The sequence below is a fragment of the Drosophila subpulchrella genome, chromosome 3L (assembly GCF_014743375.2).
Source record: "Drosophila subpulchrella strain 33 F10 #4 breed RU33 chromosome 3L, RU_Dsub_v1.1 Primary Assembly, whole genome shotgun sequence".
Lineage (NCBI taxonomy): Eukaryota > Metazoa > Arthropoda > Insecta > Diptera > Drosophilidae > Drosophila > Drosophila subpulchrella.
In genome coordinates, this window is record NC_050612.1 from 17,519,527 (window position 1) to 17,542,241 (window position 22,715).

Here is a 22,715-nt window from a genome sequence, read left to right on the forward strand (position 1 = left end):
ATTTCGTACAGTGCAAATGAAGGTGGTTTACATTGCCGGGGCCAATGCCAAATTTGTATATCCTGTCAGCTTGTAAATGTTTTCCGCTCTTTGGCATGAGCGGGACTTAAAACCATTTATCATAATTTTGGAGCATTCTAGAAGTTTTAGGACTTGTAAATACGAACTCAATTAATGTATGAAAAGTGAGCCCTAATAATGAAAAAGAGAGAACCAAATGGAAAAGAAAGAGAATGAGAGAGCACAGCGAGCAATTTCCACGAATTGCTCCATTAATAACACTAGAATTAACCGAAAGGTTACTAAAAGTCAAGGCCACCAACGAAATTCGACACATGCCCGGTCAAAAAGGCAAAGGGAAAGAGACAGGCTGATGGATTTGCCACCGCAGGAGCGATAGAGACGGCAAGCTAACACATTGACAAAGTGCTAATGCGTGTGAGAGTTATGTGCCAAATTTATGGGCCCATTTCTATTGGAGGTGGTGGCAATCAACTCGGTTAACAGCCCACTACGCCTGCCAACACCCAAACCGAACTTAATGGCTGTAAGGAAACATTGGGCCCGAAAAGGAAAGGAAAGACCCGAGAAAAACGAGCAAAGTTCAGGAGAAATATTTGAAATATTTTTTCGCTGCCGGCTGAAACGCTTAATTAAATTTGTTGCTGCCCACAAATTCGCCCAAAACACGTTAGGCTGAGAAGCCAAAAATAAACAACAACAGGAACTAATGGTTTCGCTTGTTCAAGGTTAAGGTCGCCTACGCTAGTTAACAAGTGTGCCTGTGGGTCCTTGTGGCTGTGGCGCTATTTGTTTGGGATTATGTTGGATTAACAACATAATAAATGAGGTTTACAAAATTGAGCAAAGAGTCAAAATCATAATGGTTTTATTCATATAATACGTTGATTTAAACTGCCTTAATAAATTACTCAACTTTTGTGCCAATGTAGAAGTAAAAGGTTATTTAAATATTTTATCAGCGGTCGGCACGAAATACAATGATATTTGTGTTTTAAATTCCACCAGTCAAATCAAAATAGTTTTTAACCACAACTCCCTGCCGCCATCTATTGCCGGGTGGTGGAACCTTAATACCTGCATAAAGTGCACCGAGGAAAAGCTTTAACAGAAAATTTTCCAGTTGCATTAGAAAAAAGTTTTCCCGGCCGGATATGAAAATTCAAAAAGCTGAGACTACAATAAAAAGCTTGGTAAAGTGCACTTTGGTTGCATTTGCAGCTAAAAGCTCTATAAAATAGTTGCAACTATTAAAAAGCTAAATTGCAAACTATAGGCAACCCTTTAACTAGAGAAAGGTTCTAGTCGAAGAGATATAAGTGAAAGGAGAGAGCTTTCTGCATTTCTCTGCAGGTGAAAAGCCACAAGTTGCCGAAAGGAAGTGCAACAGTTGCAGCGGCAAAGAGAATCTGTTGAACAGCTGTTTGAAAATCGGGCTAAAAGCACATCAAATAATGTGACAAAATAATTTCTAGACAGAATTTAATTTTATAAAAACTTGATATAAAAAAAAAATATTTTAAGCTACCAACTGTTCAAACTTTACTTAGACAATGATTACTTCAAAAACTAATTTTACAGAATTTTTTGATTACATTTTAAATATATCTTTAAAACACCTAAAAATACTTATAATATAAATACACTTAACTAGTAGAAACCGTTTTTGTATGATATTTTAATACATTTTTTCGATGTTAGCATGCAAAAATCTAATATCCCATCGAATTGCTTTAGAGTTTTGTGACTAAAACCAAATAGTTTCATCCAGACCGAAGTCAATTTTTACTTCATATAGCACGTGTTCAACATTCCTTCAACATTTTCATTCTAATATTTTTCAAAAAGTTTCTGAATTTAAATCCTCCCCCACAGAACATGGTTTCAGTGTTGTGTTGACCTTCATTTTTGCGCCGGTGCAGTGCAGCCGTATCCTGCACCAAGGATCCGACATTGAGCTGCCCTTGATCGCGAGTAACCTTCAGCGCAGGAGAGAGCTTTCGCCCTCGGAATGCAAAATGAAAAATGTGAAAATAGGAAAATGGGAAAATGAAATGCGGAAGGGGGCTGCAAGGACATGGGCAACGAGTCCTTGGCCAGGGTTAATTGGACGGGGTTCCCATAGCAAAGGTAAGCCCCTGGCTTTATTGCCAGTTAATTGACTTTGAGTGGCATTAACCGACATCCGAGAGTGACTTACATTTAATTGGGCCTGACAGTTAAACCACGGGGCATTTTGGTACATACCTGCAACAAAAGAAAGAGAAGACAAGATTAATTATAAATATTAAATGTGGGTCAGCTTTTTGGTGGGGGGGGCTCAGTTCGGTCCTCTAAGATTTGCAGACATCGTGTCGAGAGTTCCCCAACTTTTATCCGTTTGTTTTGCACAGTTTTCCTCATTTCTGTGCCCGGTTTTTGTGTTTTTATTGCGCAAAGCGCACATGCCAACGACCTTGACCATCACAATTTATTTTCATTTTACTTTTTGCCTCCCTCTCTCGCCTCTGTGTGTGTGAGTGAGAGTGTGGAGCAAGTGACACACATTACGTAGGTCCCCATTTAGTCGCTTACACAAGACCTCAGGCAAGGCCAGCCCCACCCCCCAGCCCACAGACCGCCCACCCCAGACCTCCCAACATTTCCCTATCTTTCTCTCTCTCACTGCCCCTTTTTGCGGTTGTTTTGTTATTATTATAACTTTTTATTATACCCTCAAGTGTGTGTGTGAGTGGCGCTGGCTGGCAATATTTTAAATGCGATTTTCCATTGTTCAAAAATTATCGAGATTATTTCAGTTGATTGATCAAAACTATATTTAGAACACAAGAATTTTAATTGTAAATTAAAATATTTCGCAAAGGACCTTAAGAATATAAGATCGTTAGTTTATTTTGAAAAGTAAAGGTCCATCTATAAGGTTTCTGTTTCTAAAAAATAATGAAAAGCCTGCCTGTATACTCACATTCTTAATGAAAAATACAATTTCATAAATGTTCTTAGAATATATTATTAAATATTAAGTGTAAGCTAAAATATTTTACAAAGAACCTTAAAAATATATGATCTTTAATTTTTCTTTAATAGTAAGGTTCATTTGAAAGGTTTCTGTTGTTAAAATTAATGAAATATTTTAAAAAGCCTTCGAAAGTATTTTAAAATTTTAAATGCAAAATATAAATCTTATAAATTAATAATTATCGAATTTTAATTTTAAATTTTTAAATATATTTATATTAATTTTCCCCATTAGAAATCGATTCGCATAAAATATATTTAATAATATTTCCCCAATAGAAACCGATTCGCTTGATAAACCGTCTGTCAATAAATAATTTGAATTGCTTCCTATAAATGTGCACCTGTAATTCCACCTGTGCACCTTTCCCCAACTCGCCCAAGTTCATTAGAAAACTTAATGCGGAAACTGGCGGTCGACTAACCGACATCGAATCGTTCAATATGGCCTGTACTCAGACACAAAAATATATATTTTCAATGTCACAAAACAGACGAGTGGGGAAATCTATATATACAAATGAAATAGAGTAATGTGGGTGAGGTCAATACAGACCCATAAGCTACGTCAAAGCACAATTGATGATTGAGTGAGTGAATTGCGGTGGCAACTCTGGCAGCACAGTGGGCAAAATGCCAGGGAAATTACTCAAGGCACGGAAGTGAGCCAAGGCTTCTCATCGAATATTTCCCCCAAGCGAAATTTCACCAAAATAAATAATAACGATAGGAGGAGAGCTTATGAAACAGCCAAATATAGAAGGAACCGAATTATGAAGGATTGAATGTCAAGAGGCGAAGGGAACTGGGTTAGTGTACCAGAGAATATCCTCTAAAAGTCAACGTCAAAAAATCAATGTTCATTACTTTCAAGTGTTGGTAATTGGAGGAAAAATGGCAATTATAAGTTGACATTGACATTGCTTATCTTACAAAAAACACACATGCAACGAAGAAAGGAGGCTAGTGATATGGGGAGCGTGGGAGCCTGTCGTTTTCGTCCTTATCCTTGTCCTTGTGCGTTCATTATACAAGCCGAAGAGCACGCGCCCAGGCCGTTGTTGCTGTTTTTGTAGTTGTCAACGCATGCACATTTCATTGCCACACAGATATACTGAGAAACCCCCCCCCCCCCCACACACTCACACTCACACACAGCCCACAACACGGCCCTGACCATGAACAAGGACTTGTCAATTTCAGCAGCCGCAGAAGCAATATACACGGAAAAAAACAAGGGAACAATTATGTAAAAATCTTGAATTAAACAAATTAGATAAGGTAATCATTTGACGAAACTTAACAGTCCCAATTTAAATTAAAATGGTATATAAAACGCAATTCCATCAATTTATGATATATATTTAGGATACAAAAAATCGCTATAAATTAAAATATCATTAAGGTCCCCACAGCGTACAAGTAATATTTAAGCTACAAAATAAATTTCTTATTTTAATAATTTTCCAAAAAAAATATTAAGTTAGTATGGAAAAAAATTAGAGTAAATAAACAAGTATATTTCAGTGCATCTGACGAGAGGCCACATCAACTCAGTTTTCCAGAACTGCTGAAAAGCGGGAGGGAACAAAACTAAGGGATAAAGGGAAAAGAAAACTCAGCGGAAACATTTCTGTTACGTGAGAGTAGCCATCGTAATTTAATTTTGTGTTATGAACACATTTTGCAATCTTTTCTCCCCATTACTTTCCAAACTCTTCACTTCTTCTTAAAGTTAGTTCGGCTCAATTGCATTGGGCGAAGACAAAAGTTTCGGTGTCACTGGGTCTAGTTTATTCATGGTGAAATTCGATTCCAAATAAGTTACAAGAGGACAGGTCTTAAGTTCATCGATAATCGTCCAATTAGCCCGTATTAGGAAATTAGGAAAATGGTATAATAGAGGAAGTCCATCGAACCCTTCCGACTCAGCAATTAGGTGGCGGCCTAATGGGGTTTGATTGACTGATCAGGCATAAAGGGAAAACACAAAGTTTTTTGATTAAACGATATTAACTAATGATGTTGAATGAATGAAATACTATAATAAATTTATCTAACAAATAATACAACTTTACTTATATTATGCTCAATTAAGATCGAAGTTAAGTTTAGGTCCAGTGAAATATTATCCCTTACCTACAATTAACAACTTGAAGTACGGCCCTTATACAAATAAGCTGTTCCCATTTAATACTAAGTACATATTGCACTATTTCCCTGAATAATTATTGTAATCAAATCCGACTAATTGGTTTCCATTTTATTGATGTTTGCTTTCCACATATGGGTCAATGACACCTGGTAGTCCACCGATCCGATGTTGTTTATAAGAACTATCCTATTCAACTTTTGCCTGACACAGTAACCCATATAAGTAGGGGAAGTCTAGGGAACCGGAATATTTATGAGCTTGTGGCAGGGGGAGAAATGTCAAGTGCTTTGGCCCTGACCTGACCTCCGATACAACGTTGGTAGCCCACGCTATAACCCCTATAGCCCAGCCCCTAACTATACCGAACTGAGAACCCGGCAGAGCAACAATGTATAGTAGAAAGCCATCAAAAATGCTGGCCCCCATTTACCTGCGGTACGGGAAAGTTTTAACTTGCCTTTCACCCACCCAAAGCCCCATATTGCCCTCTCTATCGCTGCTTTCCCATCTCTTTCTCTCTCTCTCTCGTTCTCGGAAGCGGGTAAGAAAATTTCATTGCCATCACGTTCAATGTCAGGTTCATGCGCATCGCCTCCAAATGCAAGGCAAAGGTTATGCAGCCGCTGCAGCCCAATGAAGGGCACACGGGGGTTAAATTGGGGGTATTACAGGGGTGGTACAGGGGTGGCTGTGGGCCACTGGGTGGTGCCACGTTCGGCGGTTGTAAGGTCACTGTCAAGTGGCAATGGCATGTCCAAGGATGAGCCATTCAAGTGGCGACGTGTGCGAATACTTTCGGTGTTTGTTTGGGTTAATAAAGTCTTGGCTGGCCGGATATCGGTGGTCTGGATTCAATGAATGGATATGAGGTGGTGATTGGGACTAATCTAACTAGTAGGTATACCATTTATACATGATCTTCGCAAAAATTTCATTTAAGGAAATATTAGAGAATTAAGGTTAGCCAAGTTTTTGTGATGGAAAACATCTTAATGTTCCAGGTTAGCAATCAAATTGTTCTATGATTGCCCCGCAGTCTTTAGCAGCAAAACTTAATTTGTAATATCTAGTAGTTTTTTATTATTTTTACGTGATCTTCACAATAATTGCAGTTAAGAAATTATAAGAGACTTAAGGATAGCGTGGTTTAAGGTAAGAAATACACATTTTGCTTCCAAATTATCAGTCAAAACGTTCTATGATCCGCTTACCAAAATAGGAAAGATTTTTATCGAACCGAAAATATAGATTATAGATTAGATAAAGTAGTTCTTCGGAAAAGTCGTACAATAAGCTAACTATTTTTGCAGTGGGCTAAAATTATATTACTAAGAAAGTCCTTATAACAACTTTATAGAAACAAAACTGTATTAATAAAGCAAATTTTGGTTCTCACCTAGTTAGTCCCTTCAAGGAATGCATCATGCCGATAAAACCGAACCCAAATGCTAGCCAAAGAACCTGAACAACGACAACAACAAATCGTGTTATTGACCTAAGTCAAGGGCACTGCACTTGAGCTATATCTCACAGGCCGGAGCGGGATGGCAATAGCATATAGAAGGGAATGCAGATTGCATATTCGAGTACAGCCGCGATTCGAATCGCAGCGAGTTGGTTGAAGTTTTGGGGCAAAAGAGGTGATCAGAGGGGCTGGGCGAAATCTGCGAACGTTTTTAGGCGCGCAAATAAACAAAAAGCAGATCACAAGAGGAAAAATGTATAAATAGCGCCCCCAAGTCCCAAGCGTGACGCTCTATAGCCCACTCTTCGCCTTTCCCCCGGGCGATCTCCCTCTTCTGATACTGTATTTTTAAATTTTTGCTGTCGGTGATGTGGTTGTTTTTGTTGTTTGGGTGAAGTCATGTCGTTGACAATATCAAGGCCAGCCCACCTACCAAACTTAAAGTTCCTTTGCACAGCGAAAAATGCATTAAAACATAGTACCCTAAAGTTTTCAACAATAAATTTGTAAGATACATTTGAACTTCCCAGGCTCGAGCTTAACTTGCGTTTTTTAAGCTCAAACAAGACATTCTGGTCAAAGCTTTCTTCAACGTTTCTATAAGTCAAATTTTTCTATAAGTTTAAAACAATATTTTTTTCTCTTACTCAAAGTACATGTATCTGGAAGTCTTTACTAGTCGATGAAGATTCAAGTTATAGAAGTTAAACTGTTTCACTTTCCAAAAACAAAATGCTGCTTTTCTACTTAAGTGGTAGTTTATTGCTATTTTATTTTTGGAATTTCAATTTATTTGGCTTTTTGAAAAGAATAGTTCCTTGTGCACTTCTTCCCACTTTCCCGACTCGCTTGCCGCCTCTTTCTACACCCCTATCTCCATCTCTTTCCTTCTACGGGTTGGGTTCTTTGCGATCCACAAGAAGCCAACGACTTTTGCTTCTAGGTCAATGGCACTTGCCTGAGAAGGAGGTTCTTTATGCGCTCCCTGTGCAACCAGTTTTATTCTTCGCCGATCCTGCTAATAACCAGACGAATCCCTCCCTGTTCCCCTCTCTTTCCATTGTTGCCGTCCTCCTCTGTCTGCCCTACATTGGACCTTTGGTCTGCTTGATTTAATGCTGGTACTGTTGCCCCTTCTTCATCTTGATTTTTTCCAGGCTCATTTCTTCGCCGCTTGAACTGCTCTGCATGCTTTTGTTGTTACCAAAGTTCAAGGTCTTCGATTTATCTTCCCTGCCTCTGTTTTTGAGATACTTATTCTTGAAACAGTGGTGATGCGGAGGCGACAAATATTTTTTTATTGATTGTAAAGGATTTCAACGAAAGGATATTAATTCAACTGTTAGAGTTGTCAGATCATAATGTTTGACCTCAACTTATTTTGTAGGTTTCCAAATGAACTATTTTGCATACCCAATTGGTATTAACCATGCAGGGATATATTATTATTCTTATAAATGTACTTCAATCTTTTTGGATGGTTTAAAATTATTAAAATTTCTCAGTTTACTCAAATTTTCTACAATGCTTTAAAATAATAAACAATAAATGAAAAAATATTTTATTCTACATTATTAAAAATTGTTTGACTAAAATTAAAATACATTTCAGCTGTAAGTGTTTGAGTTTGTGAAACAATGATTTTGTAAGCGTGAGTATCTTATATACATGAAAATTAGTTTAAATTTTTAGTTTATAAGTTAAAATTTAATAAAAATCATTAAAATGGCCATCATTTTTCATTTTAAAATCGTTTTAAAAATAAAAAATTGATTATTCACGAACCTAAAAAGGAAACTAAAAATATTTTATCAAGATTTCTCATTTTTAGGCGACGGTTGTCTGCGTTGTTTACAGAGATTTCGTTCAAATTGTTTTTTATTTATTTTTGAAGAGTCCAGCCAGGCCCTTTGTTAGCCGATTTCTCCCTTTCCCTCCCGATCTCCTCTCCCCTTTTTCCCTTCCTGTTGTTCTGCTTTGCTGGCCAGCTTAATTATTTAACTTGATTCGAGTTTTTTATGTATGCGATTCTCCGCTGTCTGCGCCTTTTTTCCCCCCACTTTTTTGCACTTTTGATTTTCTTGTTCATTCTGCATTTTTCACTTTTGTGGTGCATTTAAATTGACTTTGAGCTTCACTTATTTCATGTAATTAAGACGTTTCCGGTTCATGACCTAAATGTGCAATTTAGGGCAACTGTTGGGTGGCACAGGGGTTATAGGGAGGTTTTGAAAGGGCTGGTATTTGCATAAACATTGAGAAGTCTACTCGTTATTTTTGTAAATGACTCATGTGGAATTTAAGGTGTGCATCGTTTTCTCTAATATCAAACAAAATAATACTACTTCGTTTACCAGACTTTACAAGATGTTTAATAGGTAAAATATTTTTTTAGATCCAAAAATCATGTTTTTCTAAGAAATTTTAACGAAAACGACCTTAACTTGTGGGTTACCTTGAAAGAACGCTCGGATTTACCTCTGCGAATTTGCGTGCCCATAGGGCTTCCCGTCAAACCGTCATCTAATCCAAATAGAGATGATTCAGCGCCAGTTCTGTGCTGGTTATAAGAAATTTAAAGCTTTCCACCCAACTGAATCAGACTTTAAAGCCAAGGGGACAACACTAGCACGTGACAAAATAACACTTTATCCAAATATTCATATTAAAGATAATGTCATATGAGGAATGGGCCAATCAGTAGAAAAAAACATATTAAACATTTTTAAAGCAAGATTGCAGAGATTGATTAATTACTTAGACAATTCATTGTCTTATTGCAGTATATCCAGCCGAAATTTATTGATCTCAAACCATATGTTCTAATTAAACGTTAATGAAAATACCAAGCAGTCAAAGTGATGGCAAATAAATAATAATAAACTTGTAAGACTTTTGGAAAATTTACTCATAAGACACTATACCGATACTCCATACAACAAAAGAAGAAGTGTTAAATGTAAAGATAAAAATGTAAGCATCGATGTTTCCTGTCCTCTAAACATTCAATCCGTAAGCTTCCGAATTTGCGGATCCTAGACGGCTATGAGAATATATACATACCCGTCAGTACTTCGTTGAATCCCTCTGCCTAGCATATTGTTCATAAATATATATGTATCTTAATTTCGTCTAAGTTTAAGAGATGTGTGAATCGAATACATACAAGAGCTGGTCGTGCTTTTATGCAATATGGTGCATAGTATTTGGTGCGATCGGCACAAGCTTAAATCTTTATTCTATTATTGACCCATATAGTCAATATAATATCTACTCTCTTGGAAGTTTTATAGTTCCCTCATCGTTATACAATAAATACGAGCTTATTTCAATTATGGCAACGATATTTACCATTTCGTATTTTATTGCTGGGACTCTATTGCTGATTGGAATGAAGCTGGTAAGTATAATTATAATTCAATTTTAATGCATGTTCGAAACTTTTTGTTTTTTTTTATTTACAGCATTCTAAATGGCTATTCAAAGTGGGAAAAGTTATAAGCTACTTTTACCCAATAGTCGCCCTTTTGTCTATTTTCCCATTGTGTAAGTGTACAAATTGTTTTATTATATAGTAAAGACGGTATCAGGCCATCCATAGGCTAGTGAGAATCTTATGCTTAAAGGATATTTTTACATCCAACATAGGTTTCAAGACATACAAGGTCGTGCTGAATTGAAATACTGTTAAACCAAAGCTTAAAAAATTAACAAAGTTTTCAGATTTCTAAAAACTTTACACATAACTTGACGTCGGAGGCATTTTGTAAATTCCGCGAATTTTGGGACAAAAAGCTTAGTAAAAGAAATTTGGCTTAGATATGTAGAAATTGTTTTGTCTATAATTAATTACCGTATTAAGCGGGAATAAATTTTAATGTGTTTTCAAAAAGGGCAACAAAAAAGAGAGATAAACCGTACTCAGCTAAGGGGTTGCGGAGAAGATGGAGATATGCCAGCAGCAAAGCGACTGATTTCCGACAAAAAAAAACCCAAGACTTATCGCTACAAAATCTGAAAGTATTTTAGGTGTAGAGTTCGACACTAAACTTAAAAATGTATCATCACGTCAAATTTTTGGGTTTTCAGGCACTTTTAACAGCTAATAATAATAATAATAATAATAATAATAATAATTAATAACAGCTAAACTATTCGTAGACCAGAACCAGAGTATGTCCGAAATGGTACTTTAGACCTTTAACTTCTTCTTCTTTAGTTTAAGGTCTTACAAAGATTAATTTTGTCAATTTAACCATGTTTTAAAATATAAACTTCAAAAGACATTACTTTTCTCTTCTTTTTTTTTTTTTTTTAAAATGTTCAATAATTATTACTTGCAGTCCCTTGTAAATAGAAATCTTTCAAAAACTGACAATTATTTCTATTTCTACAAAGCAAATAAGATTTAATTGGACTTGGTGGAAGATTAAATAGTTTTTGGCTCGCCGAAGTTAAATTCGTCTTTGCTCGTTTGCTTATTTTTTAATGAATTTTATATCAATTTTTCCTAAATTTAGTGATACATATTATGAGCGCACATTATATGTGCTTATATGTAAGGCAGACTTGGCATTAAAATAATTTCCAAATTCACAATCTTTTCGGATGGGATTGACAGTGCAAAACAAGAATACACCGCGTTTTGGATGGACTCAAATCGGAAGTGCGAGAAAGAGCACTAAGCGTCAAAAGGAAAATTTCTCTATTAAAATATTGACTGTGTTTAAAATATCTGACGTAATATAAATATTACAGAGCAAAAGAACCGTAAGTGTTTTGCTGTTTGTGGTCTTGAAGATTTTATAATATAAGTTTCCTTTTTATTAAAAATTTGGCAAGAAATCAAAAGGAAATCGAATTATCTTTAAGATTATTTTATGTAAAGGCCACAACAATATAGAGTAAAAGTATTTGCAAATCAGGTGAGTTTACTACGTCAAAAATTGAGGATATTTAATATTTAAAATCAATTTGACTTAACCGAGTTCACTTTGAGAAATAGGTGGATTCTTTATTTTTTATGTTTGTTACCCAGGTACCACTCTCAAATACGTTCTTATTAAATAATACTGCTGTAAAAGACGACACAGTTGTTCGTTTTTTATAACATTTTGCCAAGATTACTTGAGATTAGTCAAAATATTTGCATAGGTATAAGCAAACAGCAAATAGCTGTTGATGGCCAACTGATCTCTACATTTACCACTTTAAACTATTCTTACTTTTCTGTTATCTCTAGAGTTCTACATATTGCTTGCGCGATAAAAATATGCAGAAATAAAAGGGAAAGGTGGTCTGGGAATTCAACAAATCTGATGTGAAAAGATTATCTTATTGCCTTCCAATACTCCGCCCGTTTGTACTGCGATATAAGGACTAACTTGGATATCCAAACAATTTTTTTTTGTATCAGTAAGTAATGATCAGTAAGAGATCAAATATTTTCTATTTAGTTAAAATAGTAATATTTTTGAATGGCATACTTAAAGTTTTTTGTTTGATTACTTTTGAGTTTGGATACAATTTTAAAAAATCATTTAACCCAATGTTAACTTTATCTTTCAAGTAAATTAAGTAGTTTCTTATTTTTAACAACATAAAAGTTTAACCATGCTGGGCTCAACTTCTGAATCCCGAGAATGTTTATTAAATCGGTTCCTGGAACTTCAATTTTAAATCAACATTTCTGTAATTTATGTGAAATTATATTCCAAGTATTCGATTTCTACCGATGTTAATCCAATCATCTATAATTAGATAATATTTCAAACAGTACAGCTTCATAGATAAAGGGGTCTACTAAATTGTATCTCTTCTGCCCTTTAGCTATTTAATTTTTTGTTTTCTTGATTTAGTCCGATGCAAACTATAAGTGACTAGATTAAGCAGCTATAGAAGGGAAACGCAATCAAATTTGATGTTCTAACAAATTAAAAACGGCAGTTCAAGGATGACTATTATACTATAATAATAATAATAATAATAATAATAATAATACTGTAATAATAATAATAATAATAATAAAAAATAAATAATAAAAAATAAATCAAAATTAATTATGTAAGTATATAAAAAGTAATAATATATGACACCCAAAATAGGCATTGCCCTAATATCTGTATAGTCGATGTCCACTACAGGTAGTACTACAAGTTTTTTAGTTAGTTTTAGTTTCGTAAACATACCCAACATCAAAATGCAAATCGATACTAACAAGTAATTGTTTTAAAAACTAAAAATAAACTTCAAAGGTTAATTTTCTAACGCAGTCTAACCGAAAGAAGCTTTAAATACAATTTTTTTTATAGATGTAATTTTTGTAATTTCTCCAACGAAACACATTAAATAAGAGCAAATTGGGATAGAACTATTAAAATCGTCTTTCGAATCGGAGAATCCAACATCGGATGGATATCATGGGAACATCGCTGCGAGGACATAACACTTGGGTTTACGATTACCAGCGGTACCTTGTAAGTTGGCCTAGTGCGGTACCGTTACGCAGCCTCAGTCTCAATGCGATTGTAACGGTGCTCGCGATGGCGAGGGCGCGAGAGGGAGATGGCGATAGGTGGATCGCTGGCGGCGCTCAAGTACGTCACTCATACGCCCCGTTGCAACTGTAATCAAATTCACTTTTCGCTAATTGTTTTCGCCGTCTCGCTCGCTCGTTCAGGAAGTGTTCTAGATTTACGTTACGCCTGCACTTGTTCTAGCGCCCCCCCCTTCCCCCCACCCCTCCCACACACACACACACACACACACCAACACAGCCATGAATCTGTTTGTGTAATTATGGTATTCTCGCTTTCAGTGTGTCACATTTTGTTGTGCTTTTTTCGCTTTGTTTTTTGTTTCTATTGCTTTTTCCTATTGCTTTTTGCCTTTTGTTTTCTCTTCCGCTTCTCAATGACCTTGTGCTTTTTCTAACATTTTTATTGCGCTCGCCCACTTGTAATTCGCATTTTTATACAATTGCACATTGTATATTATTTTTGTTTTATTTGTTTTGCATTTGGTTTTTGCTGATTTTGTTTCGTTTCGATTTTTTGTTGCCATTAGAACAGGTTTTGATTTGCTTGGTGTGGCATTTTTATCCGCCAGATACTTTTGTTAACTGTTTCTATTCTGCTGTCGTCGTAGCCCGTTTATCTGTGCCCGGTTAAGTAACTGAAAAATCGCCATAACCAGACTGGACTTGGCGTGACTTTGTGTCAATGTTTTGTTGGCTTAGAAATGAGTTGTACTAAGCTTAGTTCGGTTAGTACAACGGTTATAAATCAATCAGCTGTTGGGTAATTATGCGAAAATCATTGATCGTAATTCAGGGCCATCGAGTTGGAGGGAATTTCATCACGATAATAATTGGCCAACATTTATCTGTGAGACCTTATGACCCTTTGGCTTAATTAGTTAAACATCCAAATTGGACAAAAATACGTACTAGGGTTCTTTACAAGCTAAGATTTCATTTACAGAATGTTCAAATGTTTAAAATATGCTAAAAATGTAGAATCTTTTAGTTATAGTCATGGGATTTCCTTTCTAAAAATTGTAAATTCTAGAAATATGTAATTGTTTTAATATTCTGCTTGCATAATATCTTGATCGATGCGCAATCGGCGTTACATTGTATCTTTATATTATATTTAATTGTGTATTATAATTTCAATCAATATTCATTTCGGTTATAAAACATTTGCTCAGAACACAGTTTGAATTGAAGGGAAATTAGCAGCAAGTACGTGTATTTATTATTAGTTTGTATAACCTCAAGGTTGAAAACCCCAAGGCATCCCCACCCCCAAAGCCGGCCACTCTCACAATTTCTCTCTGTTCTCTCCGGCGATCATTGATCGGTTTTTATATGCCATAATCTATTTATTTATTCAATGGCACATAGTTCAACTAAACCTTAACAAATTACGCGTTTGCTTTTATTCTATTGAATAATGTAATTGCTAGTTTTGAGCTAAAATCAGCATTTAGTATTGCTCTTTATGGGGAGTTATGTAAGCAAGAGGAAGGGCGCATTTTCGTTGGCAAGGTCGTTGGATGACTGGGACTAGGCCAGGCAATCCGGAAAAATAAGTCAAAAACTGCTAGTGACTCAATTGAAAGTTGGCCAGAACGCAAAAAGGCAAATGTGTTTGCTCTACAACTCAGTTCTTCCAACCGTTTCACCTGCAAATTAAATTATAGACGCGGAATTCTATTTAAGAGCTTCTAAGCAATATTATTTATTATAATATTAAACAAACATATGAAATAAAACAGTTTATTAAAATAAGCATGTTTTTTGATGCAATTTTGTATTTTAAGCCTGATACTTACCTTAGTCAAAAATTTCAAGAACCTTATTTTGTTTAGAAATTTTAATTTTGATTGAGTATCAGGCTTTATAATTATTTTTTTTATTGTTTAGAAGGGAATGTCTGAGTTAACATAGAAAACCAAAAGTAGTAACTTAAAACTTGGTATAGCACTTGGTGTCAAAAGGTAGTTTAGCGCACTGTTTAATCTGGCACTTTGGATAACTGTTTGCATAACACTATATACTAGTTAATATAACCGTTTACACAACAGTTGTTCAACTCAAGCGTATTTAATGTATTGCAGCTTGTCGAAGTGAACCGGTCGGGGTAAAAATGTAAATAAATAAACAATCAATGTTCGCCCTCAACCGAGTTAAGTTTTATGTTTTGTAATCACAAATTGGTTGACTTGGGAAATTAAGATATTTTGCAGAACGTTTAATAGTAAAATGGTTGTGCAATACCATACGGTTAAGTAAGAACCCCTTTATAGGCACAAAAAAAGTTATTTGATGTTAACTTGACTAAATCCTATTTGTTTATATTTTTTACTGTTAGTAGTAACTCAAAAGCGGGCAATAATGTTATATAGTTAAAATTTATAAATATACAAATATGTCATCAAATATTTTTGGATAGGTAAAAAATATTACAAACTTAAATAAATAAAAAAAATTTGTTACAAATTCTTATACTCATGTTTCGCTTTCCCTTGTGACTTTTGTGGGCGACAGTTGCTGGCTGTCACTGGCGCAAAATGATAACAATGGAATATAAATACATTTCATGAGGGATATGGACGTTTATGAGTGCTCTTCACACACACACAAGCACCCGGTGTTGACCCATTGCTGATATGTGTGATGCGTGGAGCTGAAGGTCTCGAATTTGGTTTGACATTGACATTGAAAAACCGAGTGCCCTACAATCGGGTATATGCGACAACGGGAGCAACAGGGAAATTAAAAAATAAGGTGGTAAATTGGAAACCTCTCACTTTCACATCCGATGGCTCAGCTTGGAAAAAAGCCAATAAATCTATCGAGTCGGCTCGTTTGGCCTTGACTTTTATTTACTCAACTCGCAGACTCGTTTATTTATTAGCCAAGCAACAAAGGAGAACGGCAAGAACAACAAGCCGTAGTCCAAGAAATTGGCTCCCCGACTCTTTATATAAAGCACACACGTATATGTTGTATAACTAAGCGTATCTTGAGACATGTGCAAAAATATATATGTATAGTATATATAAAATAAAATCAAGGCGATGAAATAAAAACCCACAGCTCAGCCAAATGAAATCATTAGAATACCAAGATTTCTCAGCCCGAAAATCATTCTCGACTGTCACTTTCATCCGTATCTCTTTCGCATTCGTAGAACAGGTTCCCCGCTTAGCTGGAAATCCCGGTCCAAACATATGATTTAACCTGACTAAAAAATGCTGGTCACATAATCAACGCACAACGCTGGCTCGTTTATGTGGAAAAATAAACAAATAGTTGATTAATTAAAGCTTTGGGGGAAGCCAAACAAAACACTACTGAAAGTGAATAATTTATGAAAACAATCGCAGCAAAATTCTCAATAATAACAGAAATAAATCACAACAACGTGTGGAAGTTAGAATAACAAAAAAATCTAATTGACTATAATTAGGTGACAATCACAGTTATTAATTTTGGTGCGAATTTGCATTTAAATGGACATTAAAAAAAAGTGTTACCTAATAATTAAGTGTTGAAAAACTTTAAATTTTTAATAAAAAAACAATAACATTTTTATTTATATAATTTAACTGTGTATATTTTGAGTAGACCTAAAAAACAATTTTAAAACGGAAGCGGTAAAAAATTAGCATTGTAAATTCCTCTCATCGAGTAATTCATTAATAATAAAAATCGAACAATGCAGATCTGGTATATATTTCTTTTATACGCAAAATCACCCATATAGACTTAATTCCAATTTGGATACGAAGCCAACAAAAGTCAGACATCACGTCAGAGGAAAGCAGAAAGGCAGACTGAGCGGCAAGTTTATTCCAGTTGAAGTTCAAGGTGAATGAGCGAGAGCGGCAATTGCTGAATACACACAAAAATTAACACAGATATAGATAGGAATATATAACATATATCTCGCAACCTTGGCAATGCTAAAAAGTGTGCCGAGATTGGGTGGAGATGGGGGGGAGATTGTTGACCAACCCCCGAAAACAATTTCAATTTAAATTGATAATTAAATTTAAATAAAAATTCTGATTGAGGGTGCAGCACTGGATGTGTATATATATGAATGTATATGTATCGTTCTTCGAAAAGCAATCCTAAATTATGAGGTAATCCAATGATGAATTGAAATTATTTCGTATGAAATGTTTTTGGGCTTGAAACTGAAATCTTAAATCAGACAAGTGTCGTATGATTCCCATTTGAACACACACCTTGCTTAACTTTTCCACACGTAATCCCCCTCTTTAAACCATTGACCCAATCCCCAATTGAACTCGACTTTCAAAACGTGCTTTAATTTGTATTCTATTCTAGATTTTCTTGCTCGCAGAAAGTAAAATTACTCATATTTAGTTTGACCTTTTGATGGTTTTAGCACTACCGCTAAACCCATTCATTCCATAGATATGTGTAAGCAAATGTATCATGTGCGACGACTAACTGTACAAACAGCTCTATTAACCGCTGACTCACAAGTGAATACGTTTCAATTTCCTACATGTCAAGTTTGTCTGTCCCCGTTTTACACTAAGCTACGGATTTAGAATATTAATTGGTTCCTTAACTTTCTTAAATAAGTTTTAAAATAAATTGGAATTAGCTTGCAAATATATGAGAAATAATTTTGGTTTCTGAATACATTTAAGTATGAATTTGTAATATTCATATCATTTTGTAATATTCATAAAAATAGTTTGGTATTGGGTCATCTGGTAAGTAATATTTTATATAAATGACCAAGCCACAACCGCCAAAATCACTCAAATGATATTACTCAAGCATTCTACCTAATAGTAAACTCTAATATTAAATACAATTTTCCACTTGTACTAGATTTTAAAAAATAATTCAATCTGTTTTAAATTTTTCACCAGATTATGAGCAACTTAGAAGTATCTTATATCCCAAAATAGCAATTATAATCGTGTTGTTCAGTGTCCCTATATATTTGTGTGTTGTAGGAACCTGCCCGCGGTTTAACCGACCATATAGCGATCGACAAGTGCCGTCAGGGTCAACAGGTGGCTAGTTTAACAGTTCGAGTGGCCTGTCTCGGGGCAGAGACGACTTACCTAGATCAGGAATCGAGCTAGACGGCTCCTCGCCGTTGCTGTTGCTGCTGCTGTTGGTGTTGCTGCTGCTCGAGCCGATGCTGCTGGAGCTGGAGGCGTGTTTGACCTTGGGCGGAGGCGGCGGCGGTGGTGGCCGCATCACCGAGTTGCCCAGGTTCGATTGCTGCTGCTGCTGTTGCTGCTGGTGGTGCATGTTGCTGCTGTGCGCCATGTTGCTGTTGCTGCTGCTGCTGCTGCTGGATACCACGGGCGTGCGAAAGATGTGCGCAGAAGAAGAGCCGGTTGGTCCCGAGGAGCCGCTACTAGAACTAACGCTAGTAATCACAAGTTGCTGGTGCTGCTGATGTTGCTGATGCTGCTGCTGCACCTGATGTTGCTGCTGGAAATGATTGGAGGCAATCACGTTCACGTGTCGCGTGCTGGTGCTAACCACTAGCTTTCGAGCCGCTGCAGTGGGTGGTGCAACACCACTGGAGACATATTGCTGCTGCTGCTGCTGCTGCTGTTGGGGTGGCGGTGGTGGTGGTGGCGGTGGTGGAGGCGGCGGCGGTGGTGCCAAAGGCGGCGTCTGCCTTTGCTGATATTGCTGCTCCATGTAGGCAGCAGATCCACCTCCTGCTCGCCTGGCAATCACCGGGGATACGGGCGCCGATCTGGAGTGGTGGTGCAGTGGTGGTGGCGAAACAGAGTGCCGACGAGCCACCACCACAGTGGTTTCATCATACAGCCGGCCATCGCGGATCACGCGGACATGCTGCTGCTGCTGCTGCTGCTGTTGGTGGTGCAGAGGTGGTGGCGATTGCTGTTGTCGCTGTGATTGCTGCTGCTGTTGCTGCTGCTGCTGCTGGTAGTGGTGCAGGGCCGAGGGACTGGCGGAATGGCGACGCGACAGATGCTGGTTGGAGGGCAGGGTTCGGGTGATGATGATCTGGGGGGTGCCCGAGGTGGTGGTCAGCAGGGCCGTGGCCTCGGGTGGTGCGGATCGCGCTGCACCACCCACCTGTTGCTGGCTGTAGATGTGCTTGACCCCGCCGCCCGTGGAACTGGTGGCCCTCTGCTGCACATACTCCACGCGCGGCGTGAGGATGACCTTCTGGGTGCCGCCGGGCGTGGTCAGACCCGTGGGCTGGCGGGGCGGCACGGTCTGCACCTGGACGTGCGTGTACCGCTGGGGGGTCAGGCTGTTGCTGCTTGTGGGCTCCCGCTCCAAGTCGCGCTGCCGTTCGCTCTCCTCCAGATGCAGCATCTCGAAGTCAATGGGTTCGGTCTTGATCAGTTTCGATGCGGATGGCGATCCCACGGATGAGGCTGCCGCCGCTGCTGCCTGAGCCGCCTCCATGCACTTGAGTTTCTTCAACATGATATATCAAAATAGGGATAATCGCTCAAAAATATCAATCTGTTCTTAGATATATTCTAAATATGTGTTGTATGGAAAGTTGCCTTTTGTTGCTTGGTTTTTTTTTTTATATTTTGTTTGGATTTGATCCTGAATCACTTTTGCCTCACTTCTGCTGCCTTTTTATCCTTTCCCGCTGCTTGCTCTTTTTTGTTTTTAAAATCAGTCTCTTCTTCTTTACGCTTTTTGTTGTTGCTGTTTGTGGTATTTTGTAATTTGTTCTGCTTTTGGATTATCAAAAAATTAGTTTTGTCAGCCTTCAAAGTTGCAATGAAAAAGTTGTCCTTTTCTTCTGTTTTTGTTTATATCCTTGTATTTCTATTGTATCCTAGAGAATTTGTTGTTGTCCTTAGTCCTTAGTTTAGCTTAGCGTTGTTCCTATACCTGCCCACAGTTGCTTGATCCTTACCATATGTCTAAATATATACTTGTATCAAGTGTATTCTGGTTGAGGCTACTTCCGTTGACGATGAGATGAGTTCGACTGAGTTGCGTTAAGTTGAGTTAAGTTGGATGATCTCGTGCTGAGAGTTCGAGTTCTGAGGCTGATTCCGAGTCTGAGTTCGTTTTTAGTTGCTAATAATACTTGATGGTTTATTGTTTGCTGATCTATGCTCCGCCCGATCCACAGCAGCGTCTGAGTATGTTCGTAGGTATTTCTTTGAAGTAGCTGCAAAGGATAAACATTTTATAACTATTCTGATCCTGTCAGTTCAACTTAAGAATTCTAAAATATAAAACAATTTCGCAAATGGTATTACTTACTTTTTTGCAAAATGAAGTATATCGCTCGATTGATTGTTGAATTGATTGATGTATTGATTGATTAAAATCGTTGAATAATATGTATAAGAATATATATATATTTGATGATCGTAATTAGGTGTGTATAAGGTTTAATCTTTTATTTGTTTGTTTACAAATTGATGTTATAGTTATATATTCACTGCTTATACTATTTTATAATTTATACAAGTTACACGCTTCACAAGATTTATTATATCGACTGGTTTTAGTAATTTTATTCCAAAAATATATGAGTATATTTGTATAGATATTTCTTAAGATTTTGCACATGAAACACAACGCTTAAGTTGCCTTTTTTGTTATAAACTTTTAAACCTGAGCAGTAATTTTCGTTCACTTTGTTTTTGTTTAGACTTGCGTTTTTATACTTCCGCGGAGCAGTTGGGTTATTTGTTTGTTAAACACCTTTAGAAAAATATAGTTGAATTGGTTTTTTTGTTTTATTTGAAGTATTTATTTTGCAGGGGGAGCGTTGTGTGAGCTTTGATAGATATTCAAGGGCCACTTTTCATATTAATTATATTTTACTAACAGCTTTAAGCTCATTTATTGGTTATATTCACTTTGATTTTAATTTGATTAACTTGTTTTTTTTTTTTGTGGTTTTGGGCTCTTACACTTGTCTCTGCTGACTTTTGACCTTTGTGCCTGGCGAACGCTGGGCGAATTTGTTTATTAGGAACAACTTATTGAAGCACATCGCGACGAGGTGACGAATTAAAAAAGGTTTCGTTGGAATTGCACAGCTGTTTTAGCGATATCTCCGATTTTCTGGCAACTTTTCTCCGCTTTTCCTATATCGTATGGCCAACAGCTGAGGGTCGAATTCGAGTGGGCGGTCGGTAGCAACAGCTGGGCGCCCGGGAAGGTCGTTTTCCAGGGCGGCGTAGCAATGGCATCTGCAGCAGATACTTTTGGAGGACTACGGTTCAAGAACAAGGACGAGGACGAAGACGAGGTCGGGTTCGGGGTAGTAGGGGTTCGGAGGACAGAGGACAGGACCCAAGCAGCTGTTCGGCCTGCACAAGGACAAGGACGCTCACGAGGCGCTACGGATACGATACGAAAACGATACACGGACACGGTTACGGCCACGGCCACGGCTCAATGTGGCCAACACTTGGCGCCCTTGACAATGGGCTCTCGCTTATATAAGGAACCTTGGCGTGCTCCCATAATTATTGCACATTTCCCCAATTTATGCACACTCTTTCTTTTTGATTTTTTGCAATTTTTCCCCTTTGGAAATTTTTTTCTTTGAAATTCATTCACTCTCTTGCTCGGCTAGTGGGTTTTTGTTTGTTTTAGTTGCTACAATCGCGGCTGGTAGGAATATAGTCGCAACCGTTGCGTTGGCCGTACTTTCTCTGACTGAAACTGTAAAAGCTCAGAAAGCCAGAACAGAACCAGAAAAGAGCGAAAAAAATCGAGTCGCCTCTCGCGCAAAAAGCTGCACAATGAAAGTGAAAACCATATGAAAACCGAGAGAATCTCAGGCTGCAAAGATGGGAAGAATTCGAAATCGAGAGCCCGGAGAGAGAGCGACTGCGTACGAGGAAGCTGGGGCGCAGAATACAACAAGCAAAACATAAATAAACAAAAATAAATGCGAATGAGCCAGTCAAAAGCGAAAGATTGTTAGATTTTTGTGGGTGTTTTTGTGGGGTTAACAAAAATTGGACTGGGGCAGTTTCGAGGGGAAGTTTTTGGAGTTTTTTTTAGGCTCAAGGGTGGCTCATTACTCGGGGGTTGCTCGCCTTCCATTTGGGGTTTCACTTAACGGGGCTCAACTTCCGTGTTTCGGGTGCGTATGAGTAATATGCGTGCGGAGAGCTGTCCATGGGGCTGGGGTTTTTGGCCACTCTGGGTTGTTTTCCCTGGGTTAGGGCAGGGTTACGCATTGAGGTAGGTTCGGGGTCTGCCTGCAATGGATGAATGGAGCCGTAGTGTCAGAAAGGGAATTTCGCGCATAAAATTAGCAAAGTTTGAGTTCTGAAAATTGAGTGGGGAATGTTAGTATTGACTACCAAAATATAAAGTGAAATATGTTGGTAAGTTTGAAGAGTTGTTGGTTAAAAATATAAAAAACAGCTCACAAAAAAAGGAAAAAAAAAATGTTAATAAATATACAAGAGTATTTATAAAATAAAACGAATTTGAATTACAAATTATAACTATCCAAACATTGTTTGATAGCCTTCTTAATCCCGTTACCAAATTCCAAACCA

The 22,715-nt window shown here is 37.3% G+C and overlaps 1 protein-coding gene and 1 long non-coding RNA gene across 2 annotated transcripts in view; one reads left to right on the forward strand and one right to left on the reverse strand.

Moving 5' to 3' along the window:
- The window catches only part of LOC119555006 (ecdysone-induced protein 75B, isoforms C/D), a 107,601-nt gene extending 85,760 nt beyond the window's left edge, over positions 1-21,841 (reverse strand). The window contains exons 1-2 of the mRNA XM_037866147.1: positions 20,446-21,841; positions 18,282-20,350 (exon numbers count right to left, since the gene is read on the reverse strand). Coding sequence (XP_037722075.1) covers positions 18,282-19,641 — 1,360 coding nt within the window. The 5' untranslated portion in view covers positions 19,642-20,350; positions 20,446-21,841. The remainder of the gene's footprint in view (positions 1-18,281; positions 20,351-20,445) is intronic.
- On the forward strand, positions 1,831-10,157 carry LOC119555007. The gene is made up of 3 exons (XR_005219851.1): positions 1,831-2,151; positions 9,443-10,059; positions 10,124-10,157. It is a non-coding gene; the product is annotated as an uncharacterized LOC119555007 (long non-coding RNA).
- Positions 21,842-22,715: the final 874 nt, after the last annotated feature.